This window comes from Pinus tabuliformis, chromosome 9 (genome assembly GCF_031772625.1).
Source record: "Pinus tabuliformis cultivar Carrire ecotype Pingquan chromosome 9, CPIR1, whole genome shotgun sequence".
NCBI classification, from domain to species: Eukaryota; Viridiplantae; Streptophyta; class Pinopsida; order Pinales; family Pinaceae; genus Pinus; species Pinus tabuliformis.
The window spans coordinates 1,531,468,973-1,531,496,287 of NC_142307.1; the positions used below are offsets into that span (position 1 = coordinate 1,531,468,973).

Sequence of the window (27,315 nt, forward strand, 5' to 3'; positions counted from 1 at the left end):
CTAAAAAAATACCCATCACTCAAACAAAATCTTGACTTGACATGCTATGATTTTTCTATCTTATTTTAATGCTTAGAGGGTGATATTGATGACAAAGATCCCAATATAGACAATGATTTTGATGATATGTAGGTATTTGTTGTAGCATAATTTTTTTTGGATGCTAAAGGCCATGTGGAGCTTGTTTGCTGATGTATTTTCGATTTAGAGATGGATTGGACTCGGTGCTATTTTGGTTATGTGCACACTTACATACTATATAAATGAGAATTCTTGCTTATTTGTGTATAAATGGTTTGGATTCATATGGATGCACATGAATATATATGTTTTTCTTTAAAATTTGAAAATTTTATGTGTTTTTTGTTGACCAGTTTTTTGGTCCGGTTTTTTTACCAGTTTCTGTACGGTTCTAACCGGTTCCCGGTCCCGGGGGCTACTGGTTCAATGACTGGTCTGGTTCTAATAACTATGTCTTGACAGCAATAAAAAATCACAATAGGTCTTCAAGATTTCATCAATGCCATGTCCTCATCATTTGTTTTTTTCTTTTTAACTTAAGATCTTCAAAGGACACTGAGAAGTAGTTTACATCTGGATGATCTTTCAGTGATTTCTTCCTTAAAGTGCTTTCAGGACTCCCTTTAAATACCCAGCAAAATGGTGGGTAACATCTGGCTCCAACTTGGGGACAAGTGTACTCCTTGGGGCTCTTGAGAACCTGAGAAATCTCTGGTCATGAAATCAGGCAATGCCAAGTGAAGTCTGCAATCCAATGTAACCATCTTGAAATCTCGGAAGAACAATGACCCTTTCCTCTGTGCTTGATGATCATGCAAAACAGAAATATGTTAAAATTTATGTGATGGTAGGCAAAGACCTCTGTCAAAGGGGTATTAAACATTCTGTTTCCTTTCTTACTATTTCTCTCAGGGACAACCAAATATTTATTTAAAAGATTAATGTCATCATCAAGGAGGCAAACTGACCAACTGACATCTTTGGCTTGTACAAACAATCTCCTTCAATATTCACGACTTCATCAAGTTTGTCACCATATTTGAAAACTTTCAGACTTACAATCCCAAAATGCTGTTCTCAATTCCCACTGCAGGGCTGTCATGACAGTCATCATTAATAAGAAAGATAGCACAGTCCCACATAATGGTTCTGTCTCTATCTTGCTCCAAACTAACAGAAAAATCAATGCTGCTAACTCTGCTAATCGTCTGATCCCTGGCTGATATTTGACTAGAATTCCATTCATTACCATTATCATTTTGCTCATGCTGTTCATGATCCAATATATCCAATATTTTCTGGGACTGATCATTGGCAGCAAACAGAGGAAAGGTATCCATTTTTACCTCATCATCCAACTGTTCTTTAGGGACAACAAGGATGTTATCACTGCAAAATTTCAAACCAATATTATAGTCTACCGACTCGTCCTTGTCATCCATATGCAATACAGGCCTGTTACCGATTTCACAATATAACCATGGACCCACCAATTATGCCGTGCTGATCTTACTGTCATATTTTGGGGGAGCAAGACTCTCATCACCGGACATTGTACCATGCTTTGTCACCCTGAAATAATCTTCCTCGCAATCAATGTCATACATAGGAAGGGAATCAAGTTGCAAAGTATAGTATCTATCACCAGTTTGCATCCTATCCAAAGATACGTTGATCTCTTTGACATCATGGCCACAGGTACTGTCCATAGGTTGTTCTTTTGAGCCTGCAGAAATTCCTTCAAGGATGCAACTAACAGGAGCTTCAACAAAATGATGCACATCTTCCCCAAAAAAAGTGATATTCACCATATATATTTTGTCTGACCTTGTTATCATCTTCTTCACGGTGGCTTTCATTTTGGGAGTCAACAACACTGTTTCATTCAATTTCGATGCTGCTCTGTTCATTCACAACAGTTGCAAAATCATACCAGTCTCCTTGGTCCAGGACATCATTAGCTCCAACGAGGGCAAGTCTTTGTCCTTTAAGGCTGTCAACAACCCCTGTTCATTTTGGACAGCCAGCAAATCAAAGTTTAGAGCCTTAACCTATGAATTTCACTCTTGAATTTGCAAATCAGAGCTGTCATTGTCTTTATTAGGGACAAGAGAATCCTTCCTTTGCTGTGATGCCATAAGAGCATCCATGTATCCCGCAAATCTGTAACAACCTCCTTGTTTGTAACAAAATCTTCCTTCAATCTCTTCATGTTTCTCAAAGGGAAAAATATGGACCTCCTTTTCAACCAATTCATTATTGTTAACGCCTTTATTTCCTTCAAAAAGGCCTTCTTGTTGTGGGCTGTCGATAATCCTTAATATGTGTCACCATATCTCTGAAATCTTGGGCCACAAAACATGATAAAGTTTTCAACCAGAGCTTTGAGAGAATGTATGCTTTTTAGGCTGCAAGAATGCTTGAGCCAGTCATTATGCCTTTGCCCCAAAGAAACAATGAACACTTTCATCATGGCATCCCTGTGTCTGTCCTTGAATTTTACCATATGCTTCATAAACACCAAGACATGTGGAGCAGCAGCAAAGGGTCCCCTTCAAACCTAGGAGGCTCCTCATGAAATTTTGGAGGCTTGTTTGGGTATCCCAGAATATTCTCAATATCCAACTTGGGAAAAAATATATGATAATTCCAAGGAGCCATATTTCATCAATGCAAATTCAAATTTTATGATATATACAATTTCATACCTTTTCACAATGCAGTTTCCAATGTGAGCTATCAAATGCCTTCACATTGGTGCTTGTCTCACCTCATAAGCATCAAGTCTTCAAAAACTGTAAGAACAAGGACTTTGTTCTTCCAATGGAGTTGCTTGGATGGAAAGATCTTCAAGTCTAAACTTCATCCAATGTCGTCTTTCAGGAAATGGACTTTATCCTTGGCAACAGCACCAAAAAATTGTTACAGCAAAATCTATCACCTAGTGCAAAGCTTCACCAAGTGACCTAGACAATGTACAACATATAAGAGTGTTACCACTATCACCTCAGCAACTACTCCGCTCTCTTTAGTGAAGGACACAATCCAACGAAAGGGAGATTTCCCTGGTAGGGCTTAGGGATCAAGTAACCCAAGGATCTTAAGCTAAAATCCCCCTAAAGATCCTACAATATAAATCCATTGGATAAGGGTATGACAAATTAGGGTTTGCAGTGGATGAAAGAGTAGTTTCAAGACTCAAGTTCAAAGTGCCTATGGGTCAATCTAAAGGTTTGGGTTAGCCCTAGGAGTCTCAAATAGGTTACCCGAACACACTAAATCAGTAAAATCTCAAGGCTGCTACAAACTAGGGTTTTAGGGCAGCAAATTGCAGCAAAACAAAATTTTATAATAGCAGCAAATTTAACTGTTAAAATTGTGTAAAAATTATATGGAATGAAAATTAAACTCAAAAATAAACTAAGGACAAAATTACAACAAATTTTGGCAGTAATATAGCATATAACAACAAATAAAGTATGACATCAGCCCTAGTAAATGGCTCAAAATGCATGAAAAATTTTAAATTAGACTCTCTAATGCACTTTTAAATAAAATCTAACCCAAGGGCATACATCAAGAAGTCATTAAATTCCTAAAATACAAGATTTTGCTATAATTTAACCCTAATTTACCTTAAAACAAAAAGAAAAACGATTTTAGAATTTTAAAAAAATACCATAAATGATAAAGACTGGTGCCTTATCAATCTAGGGCAAATATAGTCTAGTATACACACTTTTCTAAGGTTTCTTTTGAAGTGATTCTAAATTCAAGCAAAACTAGGGCAAAATAAAACTTACCCTAGAGCTTGCAAATTAGGTTCTCAATTTTCTAGATGATTAAGGGAAAAAAAACTATCTCTATTCCTCAAATACTTGGAGGAAGAATTCAGCTCAACAAGGGATAATGAAGCAAATGCCAAACAAGCTAACCTAACACAAGAACATATATCCCATGGAACATAAAACCAAGATAAAGCAAACAAGCTAACTTCACATTAGGTTCTCAATTTTCTAGATGATTAAGGAAAACAAAAAACAAAAAAACTATTGCTATTCCTCAAATACTTGGAGGAAGAATTTAGATCAACAAGGGATAAGGAAGCAAATGCCAAATAAGCTAACCTAACACAAGAACATACAGCCCATGGAACATAAAACCAAGATAAATCAAGCAAACTAACTTCACCATGCAAGATCTCAGATCCATAATAAGCATCCATGAAAATAGATCACATCACATCACATCATCCACCCAAGAGAGTCGCTCAACTAGGCCTTCATTGCATGCTAGAGAGAAAGATCACTAATGAAGAAGTGTAATACTCCAAGTGTGACAATGATCCAAAAGAAAGCAACTCCCTTTATTTATATGAGGGTAGGCAAGTCTATTTGCCTCAAATTAGACTAAAAAGCCTTGAAAATAATTAAAAGCCATGATACAAGGTGGATAAGTCACAAGCCAATCCCTAAACATAGCCAAATCAATGATAAAACATAAAATAAAGCCTCAATTAGCCCATACATGTGAGCCTAATGTCCTCCAAGGGTGACATGATCATCCAAAAGGTGTGTATCTCGACGAAAAGGTGCAATGAATAACTTCAGGATGTATCTTATCCCATTGTTTATGGATCTTCACCCACATGAGGTGGCACATCATCAACATAGCTTTCCAAAGCCCACATCATTCCCCAAAAGTCATGAACATCATTATGAAATGAGGAACTAGGATGATGTCATCTAGCTAAGGCATGATGTCATCAAGATAGGAGTATCTACCCCTCCAAAGAGGTCCCAAGTGATCAACACCATCAAGAGAAGTGTAATGTCCATCAAGAAGGTACAATGACAACTTGGGGGCATCCAGTCATCTCAGGTGCACCATCCCACAAGTCAATGTCGTAGCACCAAAGCTTAACGTCCAAGGTCTTGCAACTAATGGAGGGTTACATCATTAGTGCTAAGATCCTCATTAAGGCCAATGCTCCTCAAAGGGGCTCCAACATCCTCCATCAAGTGTCCCGCATCATCATGGAATGTTGTTGGACGCACTCTACAAAGTCTTGGAGAAGCATCACTTATCCCTCAAGGAATCAGGTGAGATCAACATCACAGGTACGAGAACCATAAAGCATCAAGGTGGGCCATATTCAATGTTAAGGCCATTAAAGTACTTCACACGAGTATCATCTTCAATGGTCTTACTACCTTATGATTGTGCACAAATTAGCTCACTTCTCTATTCAAGCTAGTGCTTGCCAACCTCAAGGGGGTGTCCCTAGTCTAGCATGTATTGTTTTCACCTACAAATTTGCAAAATCACATGGAAAAAACAGCATTCAATGTTTTTTTGACCAGCAAGTTAGCGACCAAATGGGATTATAAAATTCTTTATATCTTAAAAAGTGGAATAATCTCTAGTATTGACTTTTAAGTGGAAAATAAAATAGATAGAAAGCACATATAAATGGCATATTTATCCAATGAAAAAGGCTCAAAAAATTTAACAATATTACATAAGATAAACATTAAGACATCGAACAACCCAGAGAAATAGAATAAATAAAAAACGAGCTTTATTTTGCAAAGGCCAAGATGTTGGTTGCGCCAAGATGACTATTATACAATCAATGACAATGATATTCAAACACAATAGAATAGAAGTTGGAAGGGAGAAAGAAAATGGAGACGAGAGAAAGATAATATATGTTGTTGCTACTAAATATAATTCAACTGAAACCATAGCTTCCACCTATATTTAAAACCCTCTCCCTCCTCTAATTCCTCCAATGCGCACTAGGAATAATAGGAGGTTGAATTCCTCAAAAAGGAAAATCAATGCACACTTGGGAAATCATGTAGAGTTAACTTGCCATCCATTGAACTAAACTGGAGAAGAAACATTGGGTGAAGTGGCACATGCTTGAGTTCCACTAAAGTAATTTTGAGTTGTCACAAGATAAAAATATGCTTGAGCGCTATTTTAGCAAATTTGACTTGGGTAAAAAGTATCCTCGAGTATTATGAGTAAATTCGACTTGAGATACAAATATCCTTAGGTAATTTGAACTAGGTTAAGAATATCCTCAGGTAATTTTGGCTAATTTGAATTGGATTAAAACTATCCTTACATAATTTTGAGGTAATGTGCATCAAGAGAGAAAATAGAGTGGAGAAGATCAAAATAAATTGATGTTAGTACCACATCACACCCCCTTCCATGCAAGCAAATTACTCATGCGCTTTGCTACATCACAAATGACACATCGCCACTTGTCCACTTCAAAAGTTGCCATGTGTCAACCTCCAACACTGCCACATGTCACCCTATTATAAATAGACATGCCAAAAATAGCAATCCCAATGAAAAATAAGAAAAGATTAAAAAAAAAATCCAAAACAGATAGGGGGACCATACCAAATATAGTACACCTAAAAATAGAAAATTGTCTACGTGTCCAAAATATTATACTCATCAAACTCATATTTTCATGAGTTCATTTATGCTATCAACACTGCCATGCAAAGACTGTTAAAAATAGAAACATCTCGCATTTTGACGAAAACACCCTTATCGTACTCAGTCTTCAGTGGGGAGTATGAATATGTAACCACATCTGGCATACATAATACGACTGCTACTAAATTAAAAATGTCTCAAATGCCTATGAAACCATACTCATTTGATTTGTCTTTCAGCGAGGAACGTGAATCCATGATCAAAATTAACACGTAAGTACTACTAAAAATAGGAGGTGCTCACATGTCACTCAAAAGTAGCTCATCAAACTCATAATTTCCCAAGCATCCCAAAACTACCAGTATCTCTGACATGCGAGTCTTCAGACCAAACTTGCTAAAAATAGAGAGTGTCATGTATGTCACCCAGAGAAGTCTCACTGGAATCCCGAGTTCAAAGACTTTGAATATGTAATGAATACCTCCGTGCAAGCCCAAGAACTTTGTCTCCTAAAAAGTAAGAGAATTGTTAAAAATAGAAACTCTCTTCAATCTTTGTAAAATTGTTTCTGAATAATCATTGAGTCAATACTACAACCAATCTCCTAAGGAACCAACCCCCATCCCAAGCAAAACTATATCTACATGTCTCTAAACCTCCAGCCTAAAGGAATGTGTTGATCATTACCCCTCTAAATTTGCAAGGGAAAATGCAGGGGTTGACACAACCCTAAGAGGAGGAACAATTCCTAGGGTGACCCTTTCAAATGATAAATGCAAGTGATAGGAGTTTATAGCTTGGGGTTTACTTCATGAAAGGTGCCTTGGTCTTATTGTCCATGAGTGTCTTTGTAAAGGGAGCACTTGACTACTTGAGTTACCTTCCCTTGCCTTTGTTTTTCCAAGCCATCAAATTTTCCTGTTTCTTCCTTGATTCAATATGGCTTGTTTAATAAGCTTCATCGATTTATCATCTAATAATGATGAAATAACCCCTCTTTAATGATTGGTGACTTATCATTTCATCAGAGTCAGGATGTTTACAAAGATTTCCTTTAACTTTGATAGGTGTGATATGCATGGATACTCTCAAGGACGAGTAGTTATATAAGACAGTGTAAAGCTCAAGCTAAAATTGGCTTTACCCTGCTTTACATCACTTGCCACTATTTTGCATTTTAATGTTTGCCTCATGCCCTTTCTTTTCTTACAGCTGCATCAACCTCAAATATATTCAATTGCTTCTTCTCATAAGACAACGCCAATAGGGAACTAGTACAAGCAACTGACAACAACCAATCAAAAGATGTGATAACAGACATAGGGGAATGACAACAAGTGTTAAGTATGAATAACATGGAGCACTACATCATCAGAGCCTCTTATTTGTGCCCCTCCTAGATAGTGAAAGAAAGACCCTATTACACACCAAAAAGTGGGTAACCCATAGGAGAAAATTGTTTTCGTCCTTGGACAGCTAGCCAGGCAGCACCCCTATTTGTTCAACACAACATAATGCTAGGATCCTCCACTTCTTTCTCTAGTCAAATCTCTCTCCCCCATCCAGCCTTTCTTCTTGAAGGAAGGAGGTTCATCCATCGACAGGTACTTTAACCATTTTGCAATCATGTGCTTAATGTTATGGGCAAACTAATTGATGGCCCTCAATATTGTAACTCCCAAGGGTCTCAGCTTTAACTATTAACCCGAGGTTTGTACAAACTTAAGAGCGACTGGCACTATATGTGCAGCAAGCACTATCTCTTTCTCTTGTTGATTTTTATGTAGGTGGAAGCATTGAAATGAAGGTTAGATGCACAAAGACCAAACTAACTAATTTGTGCTACAGGGAAAATATAAGTGCAGAAAATGACTCGCTGAAAGGAATATGGCACGAAAACCTAAGCTACTTGCAATGAAATAAACCACACTTGCACACTTCTATACTACCTGCAATGAATGAAAGAGCACACTTTCCCACTTCTATGCTATTTGCAAGGAATGGAAAAGCACACTGCTAAAATGAAAGATTGTGAATTCAAAACCCTAATTTGTAGGATAAAGCAGTTTTATGAAGCAAATTGACAAAAGCACCTATGAGGTATTTATACTTTCAAGTTTCATTATCAGTGTTCGAGGAGTGTTGTAATATGCTAGAGTCAAATCATGAATTTATTGCAAAGTTGAGTGAGAATGGAGGGTTGTTTATAGGCTGCTACAGGAGAACTTTGTTTTGCTATGGGAGACAGTCCAACGAACATGTAAACCAAGCAAAATGCGGGCTTGAGAGGCAAGGAAGCTATGGAAATGTTAGAAAATGATAACAACTTGATGAAAGCTTTAAGACAACCTGGTACAAATTTATCCTAGTAAAACCAAACTCTGTGTGTTTCCTGTAGCTGCAAAACTGGTTACACAGCAAAAGAAATCTGTGAACAATAAATTTTGCAACAGCAAGAGAAATAAAGTGAAATGAAGATTTGAAATGGCATTAACTAGTGTTACTACTATAATCAAATGCATAAATAACCTACAAAAAAGAGTTGTTCATAAAATCTTCTATTGAACCATGCATGAGAGCTATGAAAAGGTAACTTTCATAAACACCGGAAAAATGAAAAAAAACATAACAATTACAAAAGAACAGGAGTGCTTTAGAGCTTCTGGGGTGGACCTAGCCTAAGGATGCTTAGAGTCCTTGGAGGAAAGCCAAACTAAGCATTGAAATAGAACACCACTTCCATTAACTGAGAAACTATTTTCACATTACATAATTGCAAAACTTGTTTGGAAATACAAATCTAGTCTTTCCTCCTATTCTTCACACTCTTTTCTATCTCCCTATTGGGCTACTCGAGCCTCTTATTTATACAATGAGTGGGGAGCAGCCTCCTTGAGAGGACTGCATTTCCCTCCAAAAATCCTTATCAAAGGGGATCGTGTTGTTAGTCCACCACAGTGCAACAGGAAGGGGCATTAAATGCCCTCAACCAATTGAGTTGAGGCTCTCTTGCAGCAAGGAACAAGTCCCAAGAATATGTCAAAAGCTATATTCCTTGAAATCTGTGCAATCTCTTCAAATCATGCACAATAAACATGTTAAGGCACAACAAATATGAAAAACCTCATTGACTCTTCTAAGAACCCATTAAGCTAGGAAAAAGTATCATTAAGTGCAACAGGTAGGTTTAATATAGTCTTTATGTGCTTAGGAGTGGATTGATGGACCATATGATTAACCTATTTTGGAGGTCCATCATACCCCCCTACTAGAACTGTTGCTCACCTTTGAGCAGCTTACTCTTCTTCTCTTCTCTTCTCTCTTTCATTCATCTCTCTGCTAACCTGCTTGATATCCCAAGCTGAGTTAGTAGTAGTTGCACCTGTTGGGTGGGATCCTACATTTTCTTCTATAGACTTCCATTCCTTGGATTCTCCTTCCCAATCTTGGTGTTCTTGGAGCCCCAATAGCAAGAGTGGATTTTTATCCATTGAACTCCAAGTCTTTGGATGATCCTTTTGTATAAGGGAGTTCTGGCTAGTGCTACCTGCCACCAATCAAGAGAGTGGCATTCTCTGATATTCATGCTATGGGGCAACCCTTGCCATATTCTTTGACAAGCATGTGAGTTCTCCCCTTTAATAGTCTGAAATTGTTTTCAAAATGGAGGATGGCTTCCACTTGTCTCTTTTTCCAAATGTCCATTATCTCAAGGTCCTTTGCAAGGATGGCATGAGTTGTGGTGAGTATGGAGGGGTTTAGATGTTCAAGCCTTATCCATGGTGGTTCTCTTAGCTCCCCATCCAATTTTTTCTTCACTTCCTCTGCCTTGATTTCCTCATGCCTCAACCAGGATGTTAGTGCTAACAGTTGTGCATCACCTAGGTATGGATTTGGATCCCATATGGGCATGTTGGTAAGCACAAGGTTGTGGATGTAGAATTCAGCTACCTTAGCTTTGTCCTCCATGGCAAAAATCAATGAAATCCTTAGTCTCTTGCAGCCAAATTGTCCCCCTTTGTGCTATCTGGTTTATTTGGAACCTCCACCACTGTTCCTTCAAAAATAGTCAATAAGCCCTTGAAGGTTGCCTACAACTAACTACTTCCAAGGAGAGGTGCACCATAGTCCCCACGGCTGTTTCCAATGATGAAATCTGGGTATCTTTGGCCTTCAGCAATTCCTGTGCTTGTTGCAATTGGCCTCTTAGCTACTAGTTTTCTTTCTCAAGCCGCTCTCTTTTGTTTGCCTCATCTATACTTAATAAGGTCATCTCTTCCCTCATCTTGCTTATTTCATCCTCCATCTTAGCAATGTTAGCCAATCCTTTGTCATGTGTTATTTTTCTCCATCAATTTGTTTCTACCTTGGCCTCATCCACATCAACCATTAAGTGGGGCACCAAGTGTGCAGGGACCATTCTCCCTAATGTTCCTGCAATAGGGGGAACAACCTTTAGTGGCCAGGAGAAGAAGGAAGGTGGTTTCCTTGGCATTGATTGGTTTGTTGCCTTTTATGTCTCTTGTAGCTATACAGAATGCTTCTGTAGTTGTATAGGCTACTCCCATAGTTGGACAGTTTGCCACTATAGTTGTATTGGATGCTCTATGACCTCAAGTAGTATTAGCATTTTTCCTCGTTGTGCCTCTAGTTCTGGTAATCATTGCACTTCTTCGTCCTGTAACCTCTCCCCTTCTAGACTAGGTGTTTCTTCGATGGTAATGGGGGTAGCAGAAGGAGGTTTTGATTTCCCATTGAACCTTATTCTGGTACTTTTCCTCCTTGTATACACAATTTGCTAAGCAGGCCTACTTGCCTTGGGCTTGTAAGGAGTGCTAAGGCCTGCCAATGTGGCTGCAATCTCCTTTTCCTCTTCTTCTAGGGTGTTTGCCCTTTCCTGCTTTGCAAGCTTGGCCACTTCCTTTCCTTTCCTTTTCTTGGCTGAGCCCTTCTGTGGTTTACTAAATTTTGATTAGACCTCTAAGAATGCTTGCCTGTCCATGTCTACAAAATTAACCCAAGAGATGGGATGTTGTAAGTCCTCTAATGCATCAATGACTATTAACTTGATCAAGTCATGATGGGCCAAGTAGTTGTGCTTGCCCTCTTTTACTTTGATGCTCATTTCCTTGAGAGATTGAAGAAGGAAAAAGGGGATACTCAGTAGCTCATTGACTAGAATGTGGGTCTGAAACCTTAGCTGATATAACAATCTAAACCGATATGCATATACTATGCTCAAACTTCCTTCACAGGAAATATACTTAAGAATGTAGTAAGCTACCTCATCCCAAGGGCTAGGTAGACTCTCCCTCCTTATTCCATTTTTATCTTCATCAGGCTGCTCATTGGATAGGAAAAATCCTCTCTTAGCAGTAATGGATTCTTGTCTTTCTTCCTTGTTCCAATGCAGCCCCTTAGGAAGAGTTGTAAATATGCTAATGGAATCTTCATTGATATAGATCACCAACCCCTTCACTGCAGTGACAAGCTCTTGTCCCTCAGGATTATGTAAATTCATTGCAAACTCCATAGCTATCTCATCATCAAACCCTGTAAATCTTTCAAAGAATTCCAAGCACTGACAATTTTCCAGGATGGTGACAACCTCAGAGTTTCGGTGAATTTCGCTGGTATCAGTAGGTTCCCTCCTATTAAAACTGCCCCCCATTTTATTTAAAGGAGTCCTTTCAACCAGGGTTGGGTTTGATTCGAGGGGTTCTCTCAGAAATATGGTCAGACTTATCAATTTCCCTCTGTAGGCAGAAAAAGTCACTGCCTCCGTGCTGCTACAGGATACAGAGTTTCCTATGGCATCAGGGTACTCTATTTTTCTGAATATGTAAAAGCAACCCAGCCTTGTCTATTTATTCACAAATGTTTGGAGGATAAAAACTAATGGACCGCCCTCTTTCCTTTATTTCACAACTCAAACACAGAAATATCTAAAAATTGGGCTGGTGTTTTGTCAACAAACATGTAACAAACCTTTTCCAAATTCAAAACACAGTGATGGCAAGAATTCAAATGTTGTTTTTTAGAGCACCAACCTCTACAACATGCACAGGGGTCTCTGTGAGTGATTTTGGCAGCAAATTGTGTTCTTATAGTAAACCCTTTGCTTCCTGTAGTGCTTGGCAACCTGTTTCCTATAGCTATGCAACCTATAGCTTTGCTTCTTGTAACGTTGGGCACTTTCGTGGTGGCCTTTTATGGCCTTTTGCACACATAGCGTCAATTGGAGGATAGATGGTGAGCTTGAGTTATCTCATGACTTAAGTGGAGATCTGAATGATTTGTTCAGGTGGTGGAGATGGAACGCTCAGCGCACAGCACTGAGCTAGCCCACCTACCCACATAATTTTGCATAATACTTTACCCCCCTTCCCCCCCGTACCCCCCGACACACATGGGAATAACTTTTTAAATAAAGGGGATTTAACTGCTAATTTGGCAGAGGTTGTTGCTAGTTAGGCTAGGCTATTTAAACCAATCTTTTTGCACGAAAGATATTTTACCCTATGCTCGAATGAATTCAAAGAACAAGAGTTGGAGGTTTCATAACTTACAGTTTACCTTTCATGGTGTTGGAGACTATTGTTTGTCAGTTTGTAGGTGCCTTCAACATGTTGTGTAGTGGACAGTTAATCCTATAGCAGCCTACAGGGGATCTTGTAGCTACTGAAGACCCTTTCATCAAAGTTGGAGTAAGTTTTTGAAGTTTTTACGCTACTACAAGGTGTGGTCTTCTTCAAAAAAAAATTGTTGATCTGAAAACTGGGCCTGTAGAATTTCTGCAGTCTGCTACAGGACTGTGTACTCTACTGTAGCAAGCACAAAGGCCCCTCATGCTCGTTGAAAAAAACCTTTTGAAGTGGCTGGGTGGCTAGATATTCATGGAAATGGAGGTGATGGTGATGGAGAGGGTTTTAGTGTCGCTGTGATGGAAAAGATGGAGGAAATGGGTTGCTATAGGCTGAAAGTGTGAAAATTTCACCACTGAAATTCTATTGCAGCAACTGAAATTAATTATTCTAATTGTAAATTAATTTTAGCAGTTTATTGCTACGGCAACAATGAATTAATCACACTACAATCTTCACAAATAAAAATATTGCGAAATATAAACTGGAAACTAAGAAAATACTAGCACACACACAAAATATGACACTACTACTTTTGGACAAAAGTCCCCGGAAAAAGCCAACATGGGAAAAACAGTGCAGCAGCTGAGGGTTTTTATTATTAAGCAGCAATGAGAAATTCTTAGTACAATAAATATTGCCAAACTGGAAAATCTATCCAAGAGAAATACTGGCAAAAATTATCTGAGGGATTTTACCCTCTCTCCAACCAATCCCAGCACCTAACTGCCTTTGAAAAGCTAGCCGTCCAACCAGCTTAGTGAAGGCCCTGCATCACCCTAGTGCAGTCCCTCACACGCTCTGCCTGAATCAGTGGCCAATCTAGCCATCCTGCTGCTGCTGACTGAGAAACTCTCTCTAGCACTCTAGAAAATATTCTCGGCCTCTGGAACTGAGAATGAGTTCCTCTTCAGTTAGATCGGATTGCCCTCTTGAGTCTTTGTGCTGCCTCTTCGCAGCCTCCTGGAGAAAATCTCGACCCCCTCTTTCTGACTATCCGGAACTGGAAAAATTCCTCCAGAGTCACTGTCTATGCCCCTCTTCTTTCCTTCTCAGGCTTGAACTCTTCCCGCTGCTACTCTCTAGAAAGTAGAACTGCCCAAGGAAATCGATCTCAAGTGTCTCCAGTGTCTTCCTCCATCTACGCATCGACTTCTTCTTATAATCTCACTGTGGAACTCCAACGGCTAAGATTAAATATTAATCAATGGCTGAGATCATCCCCAATTCGACCCGTGTGAGTTTCTAGATGATTCACGCCTTTCTCAATTAATTCCTATTAATTAACCACTTTTCCTAAGTTAGACATAGGAAATTTTTAATTATGGTCAATTAATTTAATTGAGCCATCTCTAGGTGGAATTTCCAAAAACGATTTATGGGTTATGAAGAAATCGTGTGTTTTAGCCTCTCCACAAAGTCTTGAGACTAGAACACCTCTGATGCTACAAAAACTAACACTCCCTCTTAGCAAGGAAGGTGTCAAGTGTTGAACTGCTCCAACACTCTGTCTCTGCATCACCCTCTGTACATTGTTGATGTCTAGCCACTTGACTGCCTACCACTACCCATCAACCACTACGCAACCCCGATGTTGCATCTATGTTACTTCTGACATTGTTATACTGCTGTCAACTCTGCATCTGCACTGCAACTCCCTCTCAACTGTTGTTGCTACTACTGCAACTGAGAAGCATCTAAAATATTGAATCAACTACGTCCCTGTGTTGCATCTATCTACTAAGCATCTGACTTGCTACTAGTCTTTGCACTGTCGACTCAAGAATTTGTGTTGTTGCTAACTCTGCACTGAACCACCTGCTTTACTGTCAACACTGCATCTGCGCTCCTCAACACCTAACTGCAACTAGTCTGCAACTATCACTCAGGAATCTGACTGCATCAACTGACACTGATCCATCCTACTAGTGGAAGAATCTAGGGCAAATCATGGCTTAGTGATTCTTCTTTAAACTTATTGATAACGTTTGTGTTGTCTTTCTCTTCAATATGTTTATCTTCGTTATGTTAGTGTGTTCTTAGAATAGTTATCAAAATAGAAGATCAACAGTAGAACAAGTACACAGTATGTTGGCTCCAAGCCAAGGAAAAACCTCTCATCAAGAGTAAAACCCTCGAATCTCTTCTTATAGATGTTTATTGTATGAATACTAAGACCCTTGACAAATCTTTGACTAAAGATTACCTTTAATATGCTTGTCACTATCCCTTGCACTATTCAGTCTTTGTTTCACAGTCTTTTGTCTTTATGACACTGCACTCCTTCAGATTTTGGCCTCCCTATACATTCATCTTCTTATCACAGTCCACTGCTTCTCGACTACCACAGTTCTTCACTTGATCTTGAATGACACAGTCTTTGAGACAGTGTGTTGAGTTCTTCGCTATGCTAGTAGCAATAGGACAGTCTTATACCTAGAGAGTATAGATCATCCGAGTTTCACTTCACTGAGAGACAGACCTCACTGTGAGATAGATGACTTCTCTGTGGGATAGACTGTGTTCTGAGCTTCATCAAGAAACAAACTTCACCGAGAGACAGACTTGTATCCCAGCTTCTCCGAGTCACTGTGGTTTTGTGTATTTCTTCTTCGCTTTTCTTCTTCAGAGATGATCCGAAGTTCCATCCTTGTAATGCCACTTCATGCGTTATATATATGGGTTAGTGTTGACATATATTAGGCCAACATGTGAGCCATAAGCTGGGCCGACTTATCAAGGAGATCATTGTTTTTCATTTAGCCGACTTGCAAGGGATAGTGACACTTATTCATTGAAGCGTAGATCTTTTTGACATGACTTCAATAATACTTATGTTAAGACACAAAATCCTAAAGACATCAAGAAGATGTCTTTGACCTATGGTAAACACATCTTGCTCATGAAACCCATGATGCAAGGAATAATAAATGTTTCTTTTCATAATATTATATTTACAAGTCATAATGAAAACCGAACCTAGTTACGTTTTCTTCAACACTCCCTCTTAACTAGGGAGGTATTCATTAAATGGTACAAGGTTATTCATCACTAAAGAGATCTCATAAAAAGAGTCGGACTAGTAATCCATCTGTATAGCATCATGATAACCAACATTGTCACATAGCAAGGCCTTGACTAACAACTCTATCTCTTAATAGATCAGAGCACAATGTTGGTGAGACCAATGATGATAGACACCTTCATCATTGTCTCTCAAGGTACATACCCACTCGGGTGTTCACCAAGTATGACCGTCTAGGACTATTCTTATCTTGGATCCCCAGCCCTCAAAGAATATCAGTCCTCTTGCCTACTCTTATCTTGGATGCCCTACACATCCTCAAAGAGCATCGGATGCCAAATGATTACTCAATCCTCCATCCTTTCTTCAAAATGAAGACAAGGATGATGTGTCTATCTCTCCCTCTCAACTAGGGAAGATATGTCAACCAAGCCAAGCTTATTTATGAAATACATAAGCTTTTTATTAGGTAGAGGCTTCGTAAAAATGTCTGCAGTTTGATCATCGGTGGGGATATACTCCAGCTTTAGCACACCATCCTGTACCAACTTTTGAATGTAGTGGTATTTGTTGTTTATGTGCTTTGTTTTCCCATGGAATACTGGGTCCTCAGATAGTCTTATACAGTTGGTATTATCACAATGTATGATGGTAGGGTCCAATGGTCCTGCAAACAAATCGGATAGCATCTTTCTCAACCAAACTGCTTCCCTGCTTACTTCACAAGCTACAACGTACTCGGCTTCAGCACTACTTAAGGCCACTGTCTCTTGATTTTTTGCTCACCCAAGAGACCATAGAGGATCCTAGGTTAAAACATCCTCCTGTAGTGCTTCTTCCATCCTTCTCGCTTCCTCCCCAGTCGGAATCAGTGAATCCTTCTAGATTTACACTTCTTCCCTTTTCATATTTCAGGCAATAGTGGATGGTTCCTTGTAGATATCTTAATATGTGTTTTGCAGCTATCCAATGATCATGTCTCGGTTCTATTTGAAATTGACTAAGAATGTTTACTGCAAAACATATATATGGCTGAGTATTTACTAGATACATCAGAGATCCTACTAGTTGTCTATACTTGGTAGGATTTACTGGACTGGATTCAAAGTTTCTTAACATCTTCAAGTTTGTGATCATCGGAGTAGTCATGGGTTTGCATTCCATCATATCAAATTTCTTTAGTAATTCGATCACATACTTCCCTTGTCCCAGGTAGATTTCATTTGGCTCTTGCCAAACTTCTAGACCCAAATAGTAGTGCATGAGTCCTAAATCCTTCATGTCAAATTTTGTTGTCAGCAATTTCTTACATTCTTGAATTCTTTCTTCGATCCCAGTGATTAGAAGATCGTCTACATATAGAAGTATGATGACAAGTTCATCATTTTCTATTTTGATGTAAAGGTTTGGATCAGCTGTACTTTTCTTGAAACCCAATCTTTGCAAGTATGCATCCATTCTGGCATACCATGCCCTAGGAGCTTGCTTGAGGCCATAGAGTACCTTCTTTAATCTGCAAACGTGAGTCTCCCTTTCCTTTACTTCATATCCTAATGGTTGTTCGATGTAGACTTCTTCATCTATGGTGCCATTCAAAAATGTTGTTTTGACATCCATTTGATGTACCTTCCATTTCATGGATGCTGCCAGAGATATCAGAGATCGGATTGTGGTGTACCTTGCTGTGGGAGCAAAGGTTTCTTCATAGTCAATGCCTTCTTCCTGAGAGAAGCCTCGAGCCACTAATCTTGCCTTGAGTTTGTCAATGCTTCCATTGGCAGCGTGCTTGATTTTATATAACCATTTGGAGGTTACCACTGACTTGTCATCTGGTCTTGGGACAATTTCCCAAACTCCATTCTTCATGATAGATTGGTACTCCTCATTCATTGCATCTTTCCATTCTTGATGTTTGGCTGCTTCTTCAAAGGTAGAAGGTTCTTCTTCAATGAGCTTTGATATGTATGTTGCATATCCTGAGTATCTTTTTGGTTTCTTGCTTTCCCTGAAAGTTCGGTTTTCCATGTGACCTTCTGCTTCTTGAAGAGTGGATGTTAACCAATAAGGTCTTTTCCTTCCTTCAGGGATGGTGATAGGTTCACTGGGACCTTCTTCTTCATGGTGAGAGATTTCTTCTTCATTAGAAGCTTCCTCTTCAAACATAGGAAGATCCTCTTCATCAGAATCAAATGGGAGATCCTTGGATTTCTTGAAGGCAATGCTTTCATCAAAGATTGCATCTCTACTTACTTCTATTTGGTGTCCTTCCTTTATGTAGATTTTGTAGGCTTTGGAAGAGTTGCTATATCCAACAAAGATTCCCTTCTTGCTTGTAGGATCTAGCTTCTTCCTTTTTTCCTTGGGAATGTGGATATATACTGGACATCCAAATATTCGAAGATGATCAATATTAGGCTTCTTTCCAGTAAAGACTTCTTCGGGAGTTATATTGCCAAGAGACCTGTGAGGACTTCTATTTTGAATAGAATGTATACTGTCGTTTTTGTTGCTTCTCCCAACAAGAGTTTTGTTAGGTCTTGATCAAGGAACATAGCCTTGACACTTTCCTCTATAGCTCTATTCTTTCGTTCCACTACTCCATTTTGTTCGGGATTGTAGGGAACAATGAGCTCCCTCTTAATCCCAGCCTCTTTACAGAAAGCAATAAGTTCTTTGGAAGTGTATTCACCTCCATTATCTGGTCTCAGGATCTTTATCTTTCTCTCTATAAGATTTTCTACCTCTGTCTTGAATTCTTGAAATTTTGTGAATACTTCATCCTTTGTTTTAAGTAGATAAACCCAAGTTTTCCTTGAATGATCATCGATGAATGTAACATAGTATAGATGACCTCCAAGAGATTTGGACATAGGCCCACATACATCAGAGTGAATGAGATCCAGAATCTCTTGAGCTCTAGATGTGTTGTTAGCAAATGGTTTCTTTGTACTCTTTCCCAGGGCACAACCTTTGCAGATTCCTTCATGTTCTTCTTTAAGATTTGGAATCCCATTTACAATGGAATTTAGGGTTGGTAGAATTTTGTAATGGAGATGGCCCAATCTTCTATGCCATAATTCACATGGGCTTATCTCAATGTGGACAAGTGCTTGATTTTGAGGAGATGAGAGTCTGTATAGTCTGCCTTCTCTAACTCCAATGACTCTAGCTTTTTCAATGCTTGAATCTTTGGCCCAAACTACTACTTTACCATCAATAAAAGCAACTCTATCTCCCTTTTCTTCTAGAGATGAAACTGAAATTAGATTTTTGTACAAACCTGGAACATATAATATGTTGTTGAGATGAATGTTACCTCCACCTTCCAACACAATTGATGTTGATCCAATTCCTTTGACGGGATAACTTTTGTTGTCACCAAGCTCCACTGAGTATGAAGATTTTCCTTTAGATAAGGTCTTGAGTTGCTTGTGATACCTGGTCATATGCCTTGAAGCTCCACTGTCTATTACCCATATGTTTTCATCTTGGAATGTTCTAGAGAGAGCTGAGAACAATCCTTCATTTCTTGAATCTTTTGGATCTTGGGAATAGAAGAATTTACTCCATACTGTTTTGAAGTATTGCTTGATTAGTCCAGCTAAAGATGAGCACTTCTTTACCAGCTTTTCTATGATATAGTTGATCTCCTTCATGCCCTCTTTGAACCATAGCTTTGATACCATGTTGAAGAATCTAGGGCAAATCATGGCTTAGTGATTCTTCTTTAAACTTATTGATAATGTTTGTGTTGTCTTTCTCTTCTATATGCTTATCTTCGTTATGTTAGTGTGTTCTTCAAACAATTATCAAAATAGAAGATCAACAATAGAACAAGTACACAACCTCGCCTCTTGAGAGTAAAACCCTTGAATCTCTTCTTATAGATGTTTAGTGTATGAATACGAAGACCCTTGACAAATCTTTGACTAAAGATTACCTTTAATATGCTTGTAACTATCCCTTACACTATTCGGTCCTTGTTTCATAGTCTTTTGTATTTATGACACTGCACTCCTTCAGATTTCAGCCTCCTTATACATTCGTCTTCTTATCACAGTCCACTGCTTCTCAGCTACCACAGTTCTTCACTTGATCTTGAATGACACAGTCTTTGAGACAGTGTGTTGAGTTCTTCGCTATGCTGGCAGTGATAGGACAGTCTTATACCTAGAGAGTATAGATCATCTGAGTTTCACTGAGAGACAGACTTCACCGAGAGACAGACCTCACTATGAGATAGATGACTTCTCTGTGGGATAGACTGTGTTCTGAGCTTCACCGAGAGACAGACTTGTATCCGAGCTTCTCCGAGTCACTATGGTTCTGTGTATTTCTTCTTCGCTTTTCTTCTTCAGAGATGATCCAAAGTTTTGTCCTTGTAATGCCACTTCATGCATTATATATATGGGCAAGCGTTGACATATATTAGGCCGACATGTAAGCCATAAGTTGGGCCGACTTATCAAGGAGATCATTGTTTTTCATTTAGCTGACTTGCAAGGGATAATGACATTTATTCATTGAAGAGTAGATCTTTTTGACATGACTTCAATAATACTTATGTTAAGACACAAAATCCTAAAGACATCAAGAAAAAAAATTTGACCTATGGTAAACACATCTTGCTCATGAAACCCATGATGCAAGGAATAATAAATGTTTCTTTTCATAATATCATATTTACAAGTCATAATGAAAACCAAACCTAGTCACGTTTTCTTCACCACTACTGAATATTGTGGACCCATGTAGCAAGGTAATGATCTGGGGAGGACATCTCAATGGACCCTACCCAAATCTGCACTGCTCTAGGACTATAACTCCATATTGCCCCACCTCACTCCTGGAAACATGGCAAAATATTCCTCCAGCATGGAGGAAAACTAGTCTATCTCTGCAAATGTTGTCGCCTGGTCTTGCTTCTCTTGCTTGTCCTTCTTCCTTCGAGGACACTGAGTATTGTAGTGGCCAAACTTGCCACACCTGAAGCACTTGACCTTAGATAGGTCTTTCTTCTTCTTCTCCTCCCCCTGTCCCTGACTGTAACCCTTTGATGCAAGGGCCACATTCTCCTCTTCCTTCGAACCCTTCGAACCCTTATTGTTGCTTCCATTGATGGAGCTCTTTACTAGAGCTCACCTCATCTCCTCCTGTTGCAAATCTAACCACATCCTATCCCACCTTGGCAATGTGTCTCATCCCAAGATGCTTTGGACAAAGACTTGCCACTCCTCTGAGACATTGTTTAGGGCCAAACACACAAGCTCTGTAGGTTGAGGCGCTTCCCCAACAGCTGCAAGTTGATCCCAGATTTCCTGAATTCTAGTGAGGAAGGGATCTATGCCTTCACCCTTCTGCATCCTGATGTTCCTCAACTTCTCTTCTAGGAAAATCTTACCTGCTCGAAAGGATTTTGATATAGCTAAGTGAGAACATCCCACATCTCCTTGATCGTATTCTTGGCCGATATATGTGAGACTATATGCTCCCAGACTCCATCCAAGATCATCTACTTCGCCTTTGTCATCTCTTTCTTGTATTCCTTCAGCTGATCCGCATACTTGGAGGCTCCCTCCAGCCTATCCTGATCTCTAAGACCAGTTGTGGCCATCTTCGAATATGAAATGGAAAAACCTCCCTCTTTCACCTACTCAATTATTGAATCTGGTATTCGCACTCCCTTTTGGAGTGAGACGATTTTCTTGCATTTACTATCAACTGCAACTGGAAATTTGGATTTATGGGTTAGAAACCCTCTGTGTGTGCACTTTCTCTTCCACTCGGCGCTAATTATGCTCTAGCAAACTGCTGCAAAACCCTTCTGCGCCCAAACACGGAATCTGCTCAACGAAAATGACTGAGTTGTTGCCCCCTATGCCTGCTAGAATCACTCAAGCAAGCCAAATTTGTCTACCAATCCTACACTGAAAAATCGCACTGCCTAGCAACTCGCACTGCCTGTCTTAGGCTCTGCGCAGCCCCCAGAAATTTGTGCTGTTGCTCCCTCTAAACAGTGAATTTCTTATTCCGCTTCTGAGCTTCCCTATCTGATCAAAATCGCTTTGATACCATGTGAAAATTTCACCACTGAAATTCTATTGCAGCAATTGGAATTAATTTTTCTAACTGTAAATTAATTTTAGCAGTTTATTGCTACGGAAACAACGAATTAATCACAATGCAATCTTCACAAATAAAAATATTGCAGAAGATAAATTGGAAACTAAGAAAATACTGGCACACACAAAAAATATGACACTGTTATTTTTGGACAAAAGTCCCCAGAAAAACCCAACTTGGGAAAATCGGTGCAGTAGCTAAGGGTTTTTATTATTAAGCAACGGTGAGAAATTCTGAGTACAATAAATATCGCCAAACTGGTGAATCTATCCAAGAGAAATACTGGCAAAAAATATCTGAGGGATTTTACCCTCTTGCGAGCAATCTTGGCACCTAATTACCTCTGAAAAGCTAGTCGTCCAACCAGCTTTGCGCAGGCCCTGTGTCACCCTAGCACAGTCCCTCACACGCTCTGCCTGAATCAGCTGCCAATCTAGCCTTCCTCCCTGTTGCTAACTGAGAAATTGTCTATCTGACACTCTGGAAAATATTCCTGACCTATGGAACTGAGAACGAGCTCCTCTTCAGCTGGATCGAATTGCCCTCTTGAGGCTCTGCACTGCCTCTACACAGCCTCCTGGAGAAAATCTCGGTCTCCTCTTTCTGACTCTCCAGAACTAGAAAAATTCCTCCATACTCACTGTCTCTGCCCCTCTGCTTCCCTTCTCTGGCTCGAACTCTTCCGGTTGCTGCTCCCTGGAAACTCAAACTGCCCAAGGAAATCAATCTCAAGTGTCTCCAGTGTCTTCCTCCATCTACCCATCAACTTCTTATAATCTCACTGTGGAACTCCAATGGCCAAGATCATCCCCAAGTCAATCCATGTGATTGTTTAGATGATTCACACATTTCTCAATTAATTTCTATTAATTAATTGCTATTCCTAACTAAGAATTTTTTAAATTACGGTCAATTAATTTAATTGAGTCATCTCTTGGTGGAATTTCCAAAAGCTATTTCTGGGTTATGGAGAACTCTTGTGTTTTAGCCTCTCCACAAAGTCTCAAGACTCGAACACCTCCGATGCTACAAAAACTAACAAAAAGGAGGTGAACAGTAAGGGAGAAACTAGGTTTTAGTGCATGATGATCAAAAAAATTGTTGCTAGGATTCCCTTAGTGTCCTTTCTCATGCCAAGTATTAAAAGTTTCTTCAATTTGTGGATTTTTCTTTAAATTGGTCTTTCTTGTAGCAATACAGGACTTTCCTGTAGCAGTTCAGGGAAACTATAGAAAGCAAATACAAAGGAGATGGTATGTGATGGTTGATGTTGTGGGTGATGAAGGAAAATGGGAGATGGCACAAGGATGTCATCTAGGCCCCTTTGGAGTGACTGATCTGATAACTTGGACCGTGATGCAGGTTGACTTATTTGACCTGATTTGTTGTGTCCTGGCAGTACCTGCACATAAATCAATGTGAGGCAAAAAATACACATATTGTTCTCTTCTCTTTTTTCTTTTTCTCTTTCTTTCCTTTTTTTCTCTTTTTTTATGGGCTTACAGGCCACCTCATGGATATTTCCAGCCAGTGAGTCTGCTTCAGGCGCCTTGGAAGAGGTTTTCACTTGGAGCTCTTATTTTTTTTTTTTCTCCAAACTTACAAACTGCTTCATAGAGGTTTTCAGCTAGTGAGTCTATCTCAAGTGCCTCAAAGGAGGTTTTCACTTGAGGTTATTTTTTTCTTTTTTCTCTCTCTCTTCTCTTCTTTTTTATTGTTGGTCAAGGATTGAATGGATTGAAAGCTTTGATGCTCTCAATCACATTCAGTTCCTTGCTTACTGAATTTGTAAAGTCAGCCATGGATAGGGGCTTCTTGTAAATCTTCAACCGATATCCATTCACTAGAAGTGGTATTTGTTCCTCATCTGTAGTCTTGATTTTGACAGAGCCATTATCATAGCGTTTCTCCACCAGATAAGGCCCTAGCCATCTGATCATGAGTTTTTGCTTAAAGTCCTTAAACCTAGAGCCATACAAGAGAGCCCAATCACCCTCTTGGAAGGCTTTGGTCTTAATGTATTTGTCATGCCATACTTTTCTTTGAAACTGGAATACCTCAGTGTGTAACAAGACTTGCATTCTATACTCATCTAATGCATTCAATTGTTGTATCCTATCAGCTTGTGCTTTGGTCAAATCAATGTCAAGTTGGGCTTCCATCCTTAGTGTGTTGTACTCAAATTCAATTGACAATAAAGCCTTCTTCCCATAGACTAACTCATAGGGGGTGAAACCAGTGGTGGTTTTCCAAGTAGTGTTGTAGGCCCAAGTGGCCTCAACAAGCCTTTCTACCTAGTCATTTTTGCTACCACTAATCACTTTGGTAAGAGTGTTCTCTAATGCCCTGTTAGTGACTTCTACTTGCCCATTTTCTTTGGGGTAGTATGGAGTGGACTTTCGCTAGCGAATGTGGTGTTGCTTTCATTATTCCTTCAATTAGATTGGACGTGAACTGGAAGCCTTGATCTGTCACCAATTCTCTTGGAAAACTAAACTTGTAGAAGATATTTTCCCTCAATAATTCAATAACTTTCTATTGCTTTATTGCTTATATTGCCTTCACTTCAGCCCATTTGGTCAGGTAATTAGTGCATACAATGATGTAATTTTTCTGCATAAATGGGGGATCGATAGGACCAATGAAGTCAATGTCCCAATTCTCAAATGGCTCAAAAAAAACATGAGGTTGAAGGGGCATTTCATCCTTCCGAGTAGGATTTCCCATCCTTTGGCACTCATCACATTGTGCAGTGTATCTCTAGGCATCCTTATGAAGGGTTGGCCAAAAGTATCCTACTTGTAGGATTTTGTAAGTTGTCCTCTTTGCAACAAAATGACCCCCGCAAGGTCCATCATGGCAAGCTTGGAGGATTTAATAGACTTCATCCTCCCTCAGACATCCCAAAATCTAATCAAAGCCCATCTTGAAGAGGTTCCCCCAATCCAAGTAGAGGAAACACTTTTTCTGACAATTTTGCTCTTCTCCTTTAAAGATAAGTGAGGAGGGAATTGGCCAGTGGCTAGATGGTTGGCAATGTCGGCAAACCATGGAGAAAGAAGTGATATGGCAAAAAGACACTCCTCTGGGAGCTAGTCATCTACCACTTCTTTATCTACAGACAATGTTGGTCTTGACAAGAAATCTACAACAACATTCTCCTTCCCTAGTTTGTCAACAATAGTCAAGTCAAATTGTTGCAACAACAATAACCACCTAATTATGTGTAATGACCCATCTCGAATTAAAGGGAGCATAAGAATATTAACATGCATACGAAGCATGCATATGATAGCTACATATGCATGCATCGCATGTACTGCACTAGTATACATACTAGCTAATAATGAAAAAAATGTTCAAGTATAGGATAATGAATTGATTTGTGAAGTAAATGCCTAACTCACCAGAATATAATGAATATATTGAGTGGGGTACTTGATATGTATACCACCATCATAATATATAATTAATACATTATTCCCAAAAAAAGGTAAATACAATGGATTATACAAAATAAAAGGGAATTATAATTATATATTAGTTCTTATAGTAACTAAGAGAAATTGTATATATTATATTAACTAAAAAGAAACTAAATAAATATGTTGGAAAGGACATATGACATTATCATTTCAATAATTAATTCCCAAACAACTTTAATAATTAATTTTAAGATACAAATTAAATTAATAAATTTTAATAAAAGTGTAAGTTCAAAAGTATTAAGAAATTGAAATCCTAAATACTATGTTGTCATGCGAATTAAATAAATATTGATTTTAGACCATCACTCATAGCGCTTATAAAAATGTGACCGCCTCTTCAGAGCCTTCTCACCGCAAGGAAACTTTATTATAATTGGGGAAGGCGGTGATGTTTTGGGATATAAAGAGGACGAAGAGGGCATAGAAGGGGAGTTATTATTTTTCCTTTCCAGTGAAGCGAAGATAGAGGAGGAAATACGAAGAGAGTCACGAACAGAGGAGGAAGTTTGAGAATTGTTCTCGGAGCTTTGGGCATGGGGGCCAAGAGACTTAACTTTTTGAAGTCTTTTGGATATGGGAACCGGATATGTTGATCCTAGATAGGCTAGGAGGAAAATGTCGGTTTGGTAGCAAGAGTGGGAGCAACGACAGTTCAGAATCACCTTCAAACACGATTTCCAAATAAGTATTTGCAATTAAATTGTTAAAATTTAGATTCTCTGGGTAATTTGAAAATTTAGGGCATTTCAAGTAATTTCTTGCAATTAAATCATAAAATTTAGATTGTCTGGGTAATTCCTAAATTTAGGGCACGAAAATACGCGAGCATCCACATCTCGTTTACATTAAATACTTAATTGTTGCATGGTCAGTATGCACGAAGACTTGGTAACTAGTGATGTAATGTTTAAAGTTATTTAAAGAATGTACAATGGCAAGGAACTCTTTTTCAATTAAAGTATAGTTTGTTTCAGCCTTGGATAGGTTTTTGCTAATGAAATAAATTGCATATGGGAGTTTACCTTCAAATTGTCCTAGAGTTTCCCCAATTTCCCTATCTAATGCATTTGTATGAATGTGAAAGGGCAAGGTCCAATTTGGACATCTGAGGACAGGTGTTGCCATCAGTTTTTCTTTTATACTCTCAAATGCTTCTTGACATGGATTTGTCCAACAAAACTTAGCATCTTTGGTCAATAAGGAAAATAAAGGCAAAGCAATTTTACTGAAATCTTTTATAAATCTCCAATAATATCCTGTAAGGCCTAACAAGCCTCTAACATCTCTTTGTTTTTGAGAAACAGGATCATTTTTAATGATGGTTATTTCACTAGAGTCCACTTGGATTCCTTTGAGGAGAGATAATGTCCTAGAACAATTCCCTCATTTATTAGGAACAGAGACTTTTCATGGCTCAAGGAGAGGTTCCTCTCCACACCTTTGCAAGACCCTGCTCAGGTTTGAGAGAGCTTCTTGGAAATCATCCCCATAAGGTGTGAATTCATCCATGTATATTTCTACCCAATCATGCACTAGATCAAAGAATATA

General features: G+C 38.9%; 2 protein-coding genes across 3 annotated transcripts in view; both read right to left on the reverse strand.

Moving 5' to 3' along the window:
• LOC149154448 (uncharacterized) overlaps positions 1 to 27,315 on the reverse strand; it is a 79,310-nt gene that overhangs the window by 22,029 nt on the left and 29,966 nt on the right. The window lies entirely within an intron of this gene.
• Positions 24,000 to 24,440, reverse strand: LOC149154449 (uncharacterized). The gene has a single exon (XM_089444148.1). It carries the CDS (start codon positions 24,438 to 24,440, stop codon positions 24,000 to 24,002), a length of 441 nt encoding a protein of 146 aa, XP_089300274.1.